General features: G+C 35.5%; 1 protein-coding gene across 1 annotated transcript in view; it reads right to left on the minus strand.

Annotated features, from left to right (window-relative positions):
* The window catches only part of SNX6 (sorting nexin 6), a 50,084-nt gene extending 36,831 nt beyond the window's left edge, over positions 1-13,253 (minus strand). Inside the window, exons 1-3 of the mRNA XM_042780648.1 lie at positions 13,155-13,253; positions 8,795-8,916; positions 6,736-6,859 (exon numbers count right to left, since the gene is read on the minus strand). Of these exons, the coding sequence (XP_042636582.1) occupies positions 6,736-6,859; positions 8,795-8,838 (168 nt within the window). The 5' untranslated portion in view covers positions 8,839-8,916; positions 13,155-13,253. The remainder of the gene's footprint in view (positions 1-6,735; positions 6,860-8,794; positions 8,917-13,154) is intronic.
* Positions 13,254-13,663: the final 410 nt, after the last annotated feature.

The raw sequence follows: 13,663 nt of genomic DNA on the forward strand, positions 1-13,663 counted from the left end.
TGACATGAGACAAAGTATATGTGAACTGCTGTATGAAAAGTGAATTTACTCTGTAAATCTTCACCCAAATCCTAATAAAAAAAAAAAAAATTGTGATCTGGGTGAAAGTTTACAGAACAAATTTGTTTTCCATTCAACATTCATACACATTTTGTTTCATGACACTGACTGCAATCTCTCTATAATGTTAACACCCTCTTCCCACTTTCTCCCTGTCATGTTACCTTTTCCCTGTGTCTTTCTTACGGATTCCTGCTGTCTCCCGCTGTCTCTCCCGTGCAAATGCTGCCCTTCTGATCTCCCATGGTTGAAAAAAAATCAACATTTAATTTCCAATGTAATAACTGATTCAAGGGGAGCTCTGGTAGCATAGTGCCTAAGGCACTTGACTGCTAACCAGAAGGCTGGAGGTTTAAACCCACCAGCCACTCCTTGGAAGGAAGATGGGGCAATCTACTTCTGTAGTGATACTGCCTCGGAAACTCAAGGAGGGGTTGCTTTGGGTCAGGTCCGACTTGACAGCACATAACAACAACAACAACAACAACAACAATAGATTCAAGGAAGGATTATAAATAGATGCTAAAACCATTAGATGAAACAATGACAAATGGCATATTTACAAAATGCCAAAATAAAACCCCACAGATCACTTATTAATCACAAAGGGGAAAACATGCCTTTTCATTTGAGAGGTAACCAGCTTCACTAAGTGATCAAAGCTACTGGGATAACCCGAGGCTGTGAGCCACCCAATGAAGGATTTGTCCCATAAAATGGTTCATCTAATCAAGACACTATATGTGTGTGTGTGTGTATAGGTATAGGTACAGGTATAGGTACATATATACCTAGTAATGAGATTGCTGGGAACAAAGGTATTTCTAATTCCAACTTTTTAAGGAATCACTATACTGCTTTCCACAGTGGTTATACTACTTTACAGTTCCACCAGTAGCATATGAGAGTCCCAATCTTTCCATACTCTTGCCAGCATTTGTTATTTTCTGTCTTGTTGAACTTTGCTACTGGTGCTGGGGCAAGATGATATATCATGGCTGTTTTGATTGCATCTCTCTAATGACTAATGCTGGGAGCTCTGGTAGCATAGTGCCTAAGGCACTTGACTGCTAACCAGAAGGCTGTCGGTTCAAACCCACAAGCCACTCCTCGGAAGGAAGGTTGGGCATTACTACTTCCATAGTGATACTGCCTCAGAAACCCAAGGAGGGGTCACTTTGAGTCGGGGCCGACTCGATGGCAAATAACAACAATGACGACTAATGATTGTGAGCATTTCTTCATGTGTTTATTGGCCACCTAAATATCTTCACCAAAGGTATAACCACTTACTGCCCTGGTTAGGACTTTCAATACGATGTTGAACAGAAGTATTGACAGAGGGCATCCTTGTCTGGTTCCCATTTGCAAGGGAATGGTTTCAGTCTCTCTCCATTGAGAATAATGTTGGCTGCTGGTTTTGTATATATGCCCTTTATTATGCTGAGGAATTTCCCTTCTATTCCTATTTTTCTAAGAGTTTTTTTTTCAATCAGGAATGAATATTGGATTTTATCAAATGCCTTTTCTGCATTGTTTGATATGATCATGTGGTTTTTTATTTTGTGATGGATTACACTGACTGTTTTTCTAATGTTGAATATCCTTGCAGACCTGGTATGAACCCCACTTGATTATAATGTACTATTTTTTTAATATTTTGTTGGAGTCTATTGGCTAGGATTATGTTGAAGCTTTCCATGTCTACATTCATGAGGTATATTGATCCTATATATTTTGAGATAGATCTCAAAAGAGCATAATGCTCAAGGCAGACATTCGTTAAGCTAAACTACTATTTGGTTTTAAGAAGACTTCAGGGGATATTTTGGGCTTAAGGTTTAAAGATTATCTCAGGGGTTCATCCAGCTTACATGGATCCATAAAATCTGGATTCCATGAGAATCTGAAATTCTGTTGTGCATTTTCCTCCTTTTGATCAATGATTCTGTAGCAGAACAAACAGAATCTTTAATCAAAGTGTTGAGTAATGGTATTTCATTAAAATATTGAATAACCTACAAGGTGTTCCTTTCTCTAACAGCTTAAAGTCTACCAGCAAATAACTGAAAATTTGTCCTTTTCCACTTCCACTATCAAAGTAAAAGTCCTTATTTTCTCTTGCCTTGACTACTACACTGGACTATTAGTTAATATACTTTATCTCATTCCGATTGATTCTGCTGCCTGAGTAAGTTTTGTAAAATCAAATTTTCAGTATCTCTTCCCTACTAAAGGACCTCTGGTGATGCAGTGGGTAAGGCATTTGATTGCTAACCAGAAGATTGGTGGTTCAAACCTATCAGCTGCTCTGCAGGAGGAAGATGAGGCAATCTACTTCTGTAAAGACTTACAGCCTTGGAAACCCAGGGGGTCACTATGAGTCAGAAATGACTTGATGGCTGTGGGTCTTTGTTACTGAAAAACTTTGTTTCATAATGGTCAGAGAATGAAAGCCAACTTCCTTATTAGTATGGTATTCAAGACTTTCAACAATCTGACCCAAATCATCTTTCCATCTACCACTCTAATAGAAACCTATACTACAGCCAAACAGTTCTCCGAAGAAGTTCTGACCTTTCAGTCACCTCAGTACTTAAAATGGTTATCACCCCTCCTCATGAAAAATTCCAAATTAACCCTTCCAAATTCAGTTAGAATTCATTGCTCTATCTTTGGCCCTCCCAACACACCAACATATCCCATTTGAAAAAAAAAAAATTAGTTAATGAAATGACTAATTAATCCACTCAATCAACAAACCGCTATTTTTGATGTAACTGTTAGCTGTCATCAAGTCAGCACCTAGACTCATGGAGACCCAACACACATGGGAACAAATCACTGCCCAGTCTAGTACCACCCCTATGACTGGTTGAGGATCTAACGGTTGTGATCTGTAGGGTTTTATTAGCTGACTTACACTACCCTTTTCTTCTCATATGGTGAATGTTCTGATGAATATGTTCCTCACCGGTGTTATTGTTAACTTCATAGGCCTATCTATTTTTCAGCTGAAAGGTGATCCTTGGGGTAGGTTCAGTTCTGGGTTTGAATGGTATCTCAGAGCTATAGTTTTGGGGTTCTACCAGTCTTTATCAAACCAGTAAGTCTTTTTTTTCTTTTTAGATGATTCTTAATTTAGTTCTACATTTTTCTCCCATTCTGTCCAGGACCTTCTATTGTGATCCCTATCAGATCATTAGCTGACTTTAGAAGAAGATTTGAAGCTTTACTAGTTTACCCTTGTCTGCAAGCTCCGCTGAAATCTGTTCAGCATCATAGCAACACCGCCCAGGCCTTCACTGACAGATGGACAGTAGCTATGCATGAGATGCATCAGCTGGGAATCAAACCTGAGTCTTCTACATGGAAGGTGAGAATTCTACCACTGAACCACCAATGCCCTTCCAATAAACCATTACTGAATGTCTATTAAGGCACGCACTATGCTAGACAATGGGAATACAAAGATGATTAGCAGGTAGTCCCCACTTTTAAACAAATTATGGTGCAGAGGAGCATACAAAAAGTAAGCATATGATTACATACAGTGTGATAACTACAGAGCCATGCATAGGGTACTAGGGGGAGCACCCAAGAGGAACTTAGAGATTTACGGAAAGAGAAAATAAGACTGGAGTCTTATTCTTCATGTAGTCCAGCTTTGTGGATTATCTGCTCAGCATATAGACTGAGTAAGTATGGTAGAATGATACAACCCTGACACATACCTTTCCTGATTTTAAACCATGCAATATCCTCTTGTTCTGTTTGAATGACTGCCTCTTGATCTATGTACTTTATACCACCCATGTCATACAGGGTGACTCTACTTTGATGACACAACTTCCCCAGTCATATTTTGAGTGGTTTCCAACCCGAGGGACTCATTTTCCACCTATGTTCCCCAGCTATTCATAAGATTTTCACTGGCCAATTTTTTCAGAAGTAAATCACCAGGTCCTTCTCCCAGTCTTGCCTTAGTCTAAATCTTCACAGAAACCTGTCCACCATGGGTGACGCTGCTGGTATTCAAAATACAAGGGGCATAGCTTCTAGCATCACACCACCACCCAAGCCACCATAGTACAACAAACTGACAAACGAGTGGTGGAGCTTTATAAAAGCCCCCCCTTTATAAACAGCTTTCAAACTTTATAAACAGCTTTCAAAAATCTTAGAATTTCATAAATTTTCATTTAACAAAGTAGGTTTTATTATTTTTTCTTTCTCACAAACTAACATATGCTTAGTAGAGAAAAAGATAAAGATTCACTGTGATAACCCTTTCAATATCAGTGACTAGTATTTTGGAGAAAGACTATAAATACAGTACACACTGGAAGGTATTTTGTAAGAATTTTTTAATTAATTAAGTCTATTAACAGATTGTAGAAGATTAGAAGCTCAAAATTAAAAATTCTTTTTCAGTCTTGTTTTTCATGCTGTTTTTTCAAATCTTTACCCCGTTCAGGCCCTAAACACAGTTTCTGTCCTTATAGTTCTCCTTTTCTTTATTCCCATTTTGTGTATTCTTTGACTCACTGATACATCTAGACCTTTGACCTTCTGCATTTTCACTCTCTTAGCAGCCCTCTAATTTTTCCTTCTTTATCTAGGCTAGAGTTCCTGCTCTATCATTTATACCAAGCTATATCTCTAGACTACAACTCATCTTTCAGTTTATCATATGCTGGTGGCTTATGTGTTGCTGTGATACTGGAAGCTACGCCATCAGTATTTCAAATATTAACAGAGTCACCCAAGGTGGACAGGTTTCAGCACAGCTTCCAGACTAAGACACACTGAGAAGAAGCACCTGCAACCTACTTCTGAAAAACTGACCTTGATGAAGATCAGAATGGATTATACCTCAACATAAAGAAAACAAAAATCCTCACAACTAGCCCAATATGCAACATCATGATAAACAGAGAAAAGATTGAAGTACGCAAGGACTTCATTTTACTTGGATCCACAACCAATGACCATGGAAGCAGCAGTCAAGGTATCAAATGATGTATTACATTGGGCAAATCTGCTGCAAAAGACCTGTTTAAAGTGTTAAAAAGCAAAGATGTCACTTTGAGGACTAAGGTGCTCCTGATTCAAGCCATAATATTTTCAATTGCCTCACATGTATGTAAAAGCTGGACAGTGAATGAATGAGAAGACTGAAGAAGAATTAATGCCTTTGAACTATGATGTTGGTGAAGAATACTGAACATACCATGGACTGCAAAAGAATGAACACATTTTGGCTTGGAAGAATTGTAGCCAGAATGTTCCTTAGAAGCAAGGATATGTGCCTTTGTCTCACATACTTTGGACATGTTTTCAGAAGGTACTAGTCCCTGGAGAAGGATATCATCTTGGTAAAATAAAGGATCAACGAAAATGAGAAACACAGTGGCTGAAACAGTGGGTTCAAACAACTCAAGCTTTTATTTTCCCTTCAGTAAAATAGTGATAAGATTAGCAACCTCACGAGTTTTTGTGAAGATTAAATATTGTATTATTGGATACTCAGTGTAGGAAAATATTTTGGAGGACGTTGGAATTATATCTGCACTCTGAATACAAAGAATTAGGTATGATGCTGATCAAAAATAGGAGTAAGAGTTACTTAACCTCTTTTAGTGCCCTGAGTGGTATAACCTTTTAGTATCCTGAGTGACATAAAAACAAAAAACAAACAACAGAAAAAATGGGTTCAAATATAGGAATGACTGAGAGGATGGTGCAAGAACAGGCAGTGTTTCATTCTGTTGTAGGTAAGGTTGCTATGAGTCGGAACTGACTTGACAGCCCCTAACAACAATAATTTATAAAACTGATCTAAACATTTAATAATAAACTTTCACTTATTAGGAGGTCTGGTGGCATAGTGCCTAAGGCATTTGACTGCTAACCAGAAGGCTGGCAGTTCAAACCCACCAGCCACTCCTTGGAAGGAAGGTTGGGCAATCTACTTCCGTAGAGATAACCACCTTGGAAACCCAATGAGGATCACTATGAGTCAGATCCAATTCTATAGCAGAGAGTTTGGTTTGGTTTTGATTTCACTTATTAATTCAACAAATATTTATTTTACATTTCAATCACCAGATACAATTCCAATATAAATCCTAAAATCTAGATTACCCATATACCAAAAAATGTCTTGCCAGCACTATGAATAAAGAAATACTTAAAATTAAACCAGGTCACTCTCTCTCTCTCTTTCAGGAGGCAGGGAGGAAAATTAGGGGTGATTAGCACAGAAAATGGTCAGATAAATTCATCAATTCATCCAGAGTCAACGTTTTCCCAAAAATAATCTGGAATTCTTTAACTTCTGGAATTCTCCCTAAGGCTTCAGAAGACTCCAAACTCAATTTAAGTAACATCAATCAATTTTGCTAACTCTGTTTCTTAATAAATTCACAATTCAGGACAAAAAACAATATTGCATGTATTAACATGACCCAACATCATTTATTCAATTAATCTATTTGCATTCTACTGAAGTATCACATTACTACTGAAAAATGTCATTTTAAATTGCCTAGAAAAATAATGGCTCATTCTAAGAAAGGCTTTAAATCTTTTCCAACTACTCCCTGACTTTTCTAACAACTCTCTAAAAATAAATGCTCATTATTGCTTTAATCAATTCAATTTAATACTCACATCTTGATTATATTCCAAGAAGACATGGAAATTTAAATCTTTTCTCAAAATAGGATGTGCTGCCACACGACACAGGAACACTTCATGCATTGCAACTGTCTTCTTGAATATTGCCAAATATTCACTAGAAACAATACACAACAGTAAAGGTTAAAAAACCATTATCAACTAGAAAATCATTTGCAAAATGTTTTCGTAGATACTTTCTGTATTATTCCAAATGCAAACTTAGAGATACATAGATATAATTCATGTAAACAAAGATTTTAGTTGAGCTGTTAACAAAATATCTAAAAACCCAGTTCTGAAAAGACTCCATGCTAGTTAATAGTATTTATACACTTAAAATGTTAATAATTTTAAGTTACTTACTTACTATGCAAGTTGATGTTAAACTATAGGGATGTTTATTTATTTTCAGCTTCAGAGAAAGTTCATTACAAACTATATGATACAACCTTAATGACTAAATTACTACATAATTACAGCTTTTAAATACTTTAACACACAAAATATCAAAAACAAAACCAGAGTAATCATAATTTCAAAATTAATGATTAATTTCATCTTAATGACCCAAACACACAAGAAAGAAACACACCATGGAGATTCTGATTTTTGCAATTACATCAAAAAACTATGTTTAAAATATTTTAATAACATCAGTGAAATAGTGATTATATAGTAATACATGTCAGTTTTGGGGAAAATAAAAAACACTCAAGGAAAAGGTCCAATATTCTTGCTTCAACTACGTGCAAGGAGGATAAGTTTTACATACCAGCAAATCAGCAGGACCAATGTTGGGAGAAGTTTGATCTCTGTGAGGGTAGTCATTCAGTGAAGACAAAAAAGAAGGATGCAGAGGATGGAGGTAGCAGTAGAATAAACCCAAGGTTCTCTGTTATCCAACCCCTAACCAGACCACAAAAGAGTCATGATCAGGGCCACTGGAAAATCACAGATTCTTCAATATTAATGTCCTCTGCTAATTTCCAGTTTCATTCTTATGAACTATAAGCATATATTTGTCTGCTATCAGACTACTGCTTGTACCCAGAAATGACAGAATTCTTAAAATTCTGTCACCTTCGATTTTGACAAAGAAGATCTACTTTGCTATTTATCTTTTCAAGAAAGTTAAGTATTCTGAAGAGGAGTCTAGTAGCAGTGTGCATATATACTTAAAATTGTAACTAAAGTGAAAGAGGAGAAAAGGAAATTTATGAAGGGGAAAAATGACCAGAAAAAGAGCAATGGAGATGATGCTAAATCAAGGAAAATTATTTCCTTGTGTAACTCTCAAAATACAGAGAAACAATATACAGCAAATCCAGAATTACTTCAAATGTTTAGTAAAAAGGAGATTCTGTATTTTCAGCACATACTCTAAAATTGAAACAGAAATTATCTCAATTGTTTCAAGGATTAATATACTTCTAGTATATATAAAACTAACAATCATTTAATGAAAAACATTTTTAACTACTGTCTAGTCCCTTTGTTTCTATTTTTTCCCATATGGCCAGAAGCCAGAGGCAAAGAAAAAAGGAGGGGGAAATTTACACACACACACAGACATGTGCACACACACTTTTTTTTTTTTTGAAGAAAACAATATATGCAAAGAGTTGCTCAGTGCACACTACTATAAGAAAGAGAAGTTTTAATAGTATGCACATATTGAACAATAACTAGGTTGCTAATGACTAAGGTCTTGTAAATAAAAAACAAACTTTACATTTCACTTTTAAAAGTCATGTTTCCCTTCCTAGAACTTTTCGTAAACTTTTAAATCCTCTGTTTTCAAATTTCAGAGTCCATTTAATTATTAATTTAAAGAATTTTATAAAGTAGACAATTATCCTATAATTTTCCTGTAGGCCCTGATCATGATAATATGGTTGTGTGGCTTAAAACCTTCACCTTCCCAAAAGGGTCACTATGATGAAATGATTAAAAGGGTGGGATATCAGAGAGAGCACACGCACTCACACGCACTCACACGCAGACATTAAATGAGCTCAATTAACTAAAGCAACAATAACAAATCACATACGCTTCCAGTTCCTGTTTCATCTTTGTGAATTCTTCTTTTGTCATCGACCCTTCTCCTTCTCCAAGTTTCTGTAGTTTTTCTCTTGAAGCATCAAAATCAGGTCTTGGTGGTGCCGGTGGGATCTATAGCAGAGACAAATCATTATTACTTCCTTTCTTGCAGCAGTTGTATTAACTGTCATTACAAAAGACTACGTCTGGGAGAGCTAAAGGCATCTGGATGAACTGGACACGAGGAATATATAAAATCAGACTAGAAAAATTAACTAATCCCAGAAATTATTAAGATCGTTGAGGTCCTTTACACTAAAGAAATATAGCTGATAATATAATATAGTATATATATGATATATACTATAATATATTATTATAATATACTGTAATAATATAATATAATATAGCTACTTTCTGGTATAACAAGAACAATTACCAAACTTCAATTTGTGTGGCAACATAAAGTCTTCAAATGCATATGTGCACTAAGCTCTGACTACAGACTGAATGAATATGTATACAAAATATGTGTACCATTGTTCAAAAGTATTATGACTAAATGCAGATGTATTTTTAAAATTTAGTGAATTCGTAGTAGCTTTATGCTATTATTATTATTTTTTTAGATTAATGAATACTAACAATACAATCCAGCAAGGAGTGCTGAAAAGGGTCCTGGATAGGAGGAGTGTACCAGAAGAAGAAAGAATTGACTTCAAAAGAAAAGAACAAGACACAGATTAATGACTAACCTTACTGTCCTCTGTATGGGAGTAAGTAAGCACTTATCTTAAATAAAAATATATGATTTAAAAGAAGTATGTGATTCAAGAAAAGGATGTAAGAAAAAGATTTATCTTAGAGGAAAAGCCTGTAAGTAAGAATTATTATGGGAAAAATAACAGAAGGTTAAGAGAACAAGCAAGGTAAGAGGAGAAAAGGTAAGCAGGGGAAAAGCTGAAATGAGAATGACAACAACAAAGAGATTATACTATAAAAAGCAACAGGGAAAAATAGTTCAGTATATATTCACTGAGTGGCATCACTTGGGGGATGTGGGGGTGCAGACCATACCAGGTAGCACTATCAAAGGAAGAAACACCAAAATGACTGTCTATGAAATTTCTGTGCAGTGTTTCAGCCAAAATTTATTATTATTTTTTTTACAAAAATATCCCTGTAGAACACTGTTAGATAGACAGAGATAAGTATTGATTTGGGTAAAGAGAAGGGCAATGTACCAAATGTGAGTGATCATTATAGTGGCACTGAGGAAGAGAAAGACATAGAGAGGTACATGGAAGGTACAGATAACAAAGATGAACCCTTTTGCACATATAGTACAGCGTTGTCAGTGAAGGCAAACATGGGTATATTGGTAGATAAATGGGTGGACAGGCTCAACTAATAGGTATCTCTATGAAGCAGGGAGTGTACCCAAGAACATGTATAGGGTTGGCAGACAATGGTCCTATAAGTTTATGTGTATGATCTGAAGTCCCAGGTGTATAGTAGAACTGACAAGGGGCAAGGATGTAGTCACTGCTTGGTCACAGCCAGTTACCAAGAGGAACCGAGTAGTTGAACCTGTGGGCTCGGGACCATAGTCGCAGGGGACATCAAGCTCAATTGGCATAACATCGTACACAAAACATTGTTCCACCTCCTACTTTGGCGAGTAGCGACTGGGGTCTTAAAAGCTTGCAAGCTGCCATCTAGATGCAACAATGGATCTCTCCTTGCAAAGAAGAAAGAAGAAAACCAAAAATTCATGGGAACAATTAGTCCTAGCGACGGGTACACCATCTGATCTTCAGCTTATAAGACTATAAGACCAGAAGAACTAGATGGTGCCCGGCTACCAATGTCAACCACTTGGAAGGGGATCTATGAAGGAGATCCTGGATACAGAGGGAAAACAATGCAGAACAAAACTCAAATCATTTGGAGGAAAAAAAAGGGGGGGGGGCAGGTTTGCTGTTCCGATAGAGCCTGGTGGAACCACTGAGACTATGGCCCCTAGCTGCCCTTCAGGTCTGTAATTGAATCCACGCCTATGGCTTCCACCCAACAATAGACAGGTATATGAATTGAACATTTCCCTGAGGTAGATACACTCCCTGGAGAGAACAATCATGGGAGAAAGAAGGGCTGCTTATGCTCAGGGAGACAGCTCAAGGGGCAGGAGTGCATGGAGGAATGGACACAGGGAAGAGGTAATTACAGGGAGCAAGTGGGAGGGGAGCTGTTGCATTGTGGTAAATCGTGGTCAATGTCATGAGACAATGTATGTGAACTGCTGTATAGAAAGTGAATTTGCTCTGTAAATTTTCACCCAAATCACAATTAAAAAAAAAAAAAAAAAAAATCCCTGTAGTTAATTATAACAACAAAAACATTTTTCAAAAGCTCAGCTTACATGTGTCAATATACCTACAAGGCTAAAACTCTACACTAATTTACTTTTTTGAAACTTCTTATGAACTCTGGTCAAAGCTGTTATTATTACCCGATTACAATGACGCTTCAAATCATGTAGTTTTTGTCTGCAAGTGATTTGTAAGCACACACTGTTGTTTTCGTTGCCGCTGCTGTTTTTATAGTGCCTGATTTTGTCAAATTTTATGATTAGCTATAATACTGTGGTAATTAGTATTTGTGAACCTGTATCAGTAACTTTTTTGAGTGAAGTAGTAACTGAAGACAAAGTAGACAAATGAGAAAAAGCTTCTTCTGCTCAATTACTAATAATATTGGAACTAATAATGTAATTCAGTGTAGAAAGATTTTACAAAACAATTAGTTAATATTTGTATAACCTAAGAAATATTACGTTTAAGCTATTTACACTCTTTATCAGATATAATATTCGGCATAGTCTGGTATAAGAGAAGGTCCATGGGCAGGGGGGTGACACCATTAATTATCTCACTGGGTGACACTAACCCTAGTGACACCACCACATTCACTGAGCATCTACTATATGCCAGGCAGGACTCTGAGCCCTGTGTATACGAAGATAAATAAAACACAGTCTTGGTCTAAGGTATAAGGAGCATTTAGTCTACGGAGGGAGAAGGTAATAAAGTTTTATGAGACAGGAAAGTCAAAAAATGGTGGAAATAGAATGAGAAGAGAAAAATGTATGGCACAGTGTTTCACCAAAATCTGAGTTGAAGTAAGAAAAAGAAGCAAATAACTGAAAAAGTGTGACAAGGATGGAGATGGAATCAGATCAGGATGATTTCACAGAAGTCAAATGAAATCAAATTTCAGAGATACAAGTGTGGTCCAACAGCTGAAACAGGATAACCATCTATTCTTGACTATAATATCTGGTGCATGTTTAGATTAGATTATCTCTAAGGAGCCTCCAACTCTAAATATCTGCCTAACCTAAGGGTTCAAAAAGAGTGTGGTTTCTATACACTCTTTAACCTCTCCTTAATACCAAGACAAACTCATTTAAATTCTAAGAACTTAAGTAGTTTAAATGAAGAAGCATAACATATTCCTACATTCTCAAACAAGACAACTGAGGATAAAAGGTTGTAGCCAATAATGTTTTGTAACTGGCCAAAAAAACGAAAAAAAAAACAAAAAAACCTAAAAATGCTAAATAAGATTTCAATATATAATAATGTATTTGAAAAGCTCCTAGAAAGTGGAATTAAAATGGAACGCCAACACTTACAATGTAACCTGCATAATCTTCATTTTCAACAAAGGAATCATGAAGCCAGATAAATTCCTCATGTTGCCGAACAACAGAAAACTCATTTTGTTTAAAATTTGGCAATGAACTCTGCAAAGATAAGAGATTCTTTCAAATAAAAATAAAAATTACACTAAAGCTTTTTAATAAACATTTTATACTTTAATTTTAAAAAATAGTCTCTAGATGAAAGAGTATCAGTGCCTTTATATTATATTATGAAAACCTTGAAATACCTTGACAGAATTATATTGAAATCTTTGGGAAAATAAGTTGAGAGGCTCTTATACTGAATTCTACCATTATTTTAAGTTACCTTATTAATAAATATCAAACTCAACTATTTAAGCAAAGGAAAATCGATCTAATACTAAAAATCTGAGAACTGAAATATAAAAAGAATAATCACCTGTATGGCAGTAATTTGATTAACTAAAGACAACAAAATTGAAAATTATGATAATGGTAAAAGATAGTAATGAAAATATAGAGATTAATTTTGAATTATGTCTAAGTACTACAATTCTTTTTGTTGAAATAGCTGTGAATTATAAATTATAGTCTCTTTCTAATTAATTATGCTCTAAACTAATATTTGACTCAACATATATTAGCACCATAAATTGCTTATCCAAAGTACAAAATCATTTACCTTTGTGTGAACTGTGAATTTTACTTTATCCCTCTCACTAAGAGCATCAGAAATGTCCACCTGTAGAGCAGCATCACTTTGAAGATCTACATTTATTGCTTTAAGCTAGAAAAAGAAAATCAACAATACCTTAATGAAAATTCTCTGTGCTTTTATACAATTCTTCTCCCAGACAATAAGACAATGCAAAAAACAAAACAAAACAAAAGAATCTTAACTATAAAAAAAATATTTTCATGCATTAAATCTACTTACTGTATATATTTTGGGACAGGTGCTTTGGGTAAGACTATTATCTTAGTCAACTTTCATTCTACACCATTCAATTATACTTGCTTTGTGTCACTGAGCTAACTGTAATTCACTGTAATTTCAAACAAAAAGTAAATGATTTTCCAAGAAAATAGTTGATTAAAATTCAAGTGTTCTAAAACTAAGGAGTAAGTCTACCTTTAAGAACAAGAAAAACAGTAAAAGGAAAACTGAAAATAACTTTAACTCCTTTGCTT

The sequence above is a fragment of the Orycteropus afer genome, unplaced genomic scaffold (assembly GCF_000298275.1).
Source record: "Orycteropus afer afer isolate SDZICR_OR568_19922 unplaced genomic scaffold, OryAfe1.0 scaffold00051, whole genome shotgun sequence".
Lineage (NCBI taxonomy): Eukaryota > Metazoa > Chordata > Mammalia > Tubulidentata > Orycteropodidae > Orycteropus > Orycteropus afer.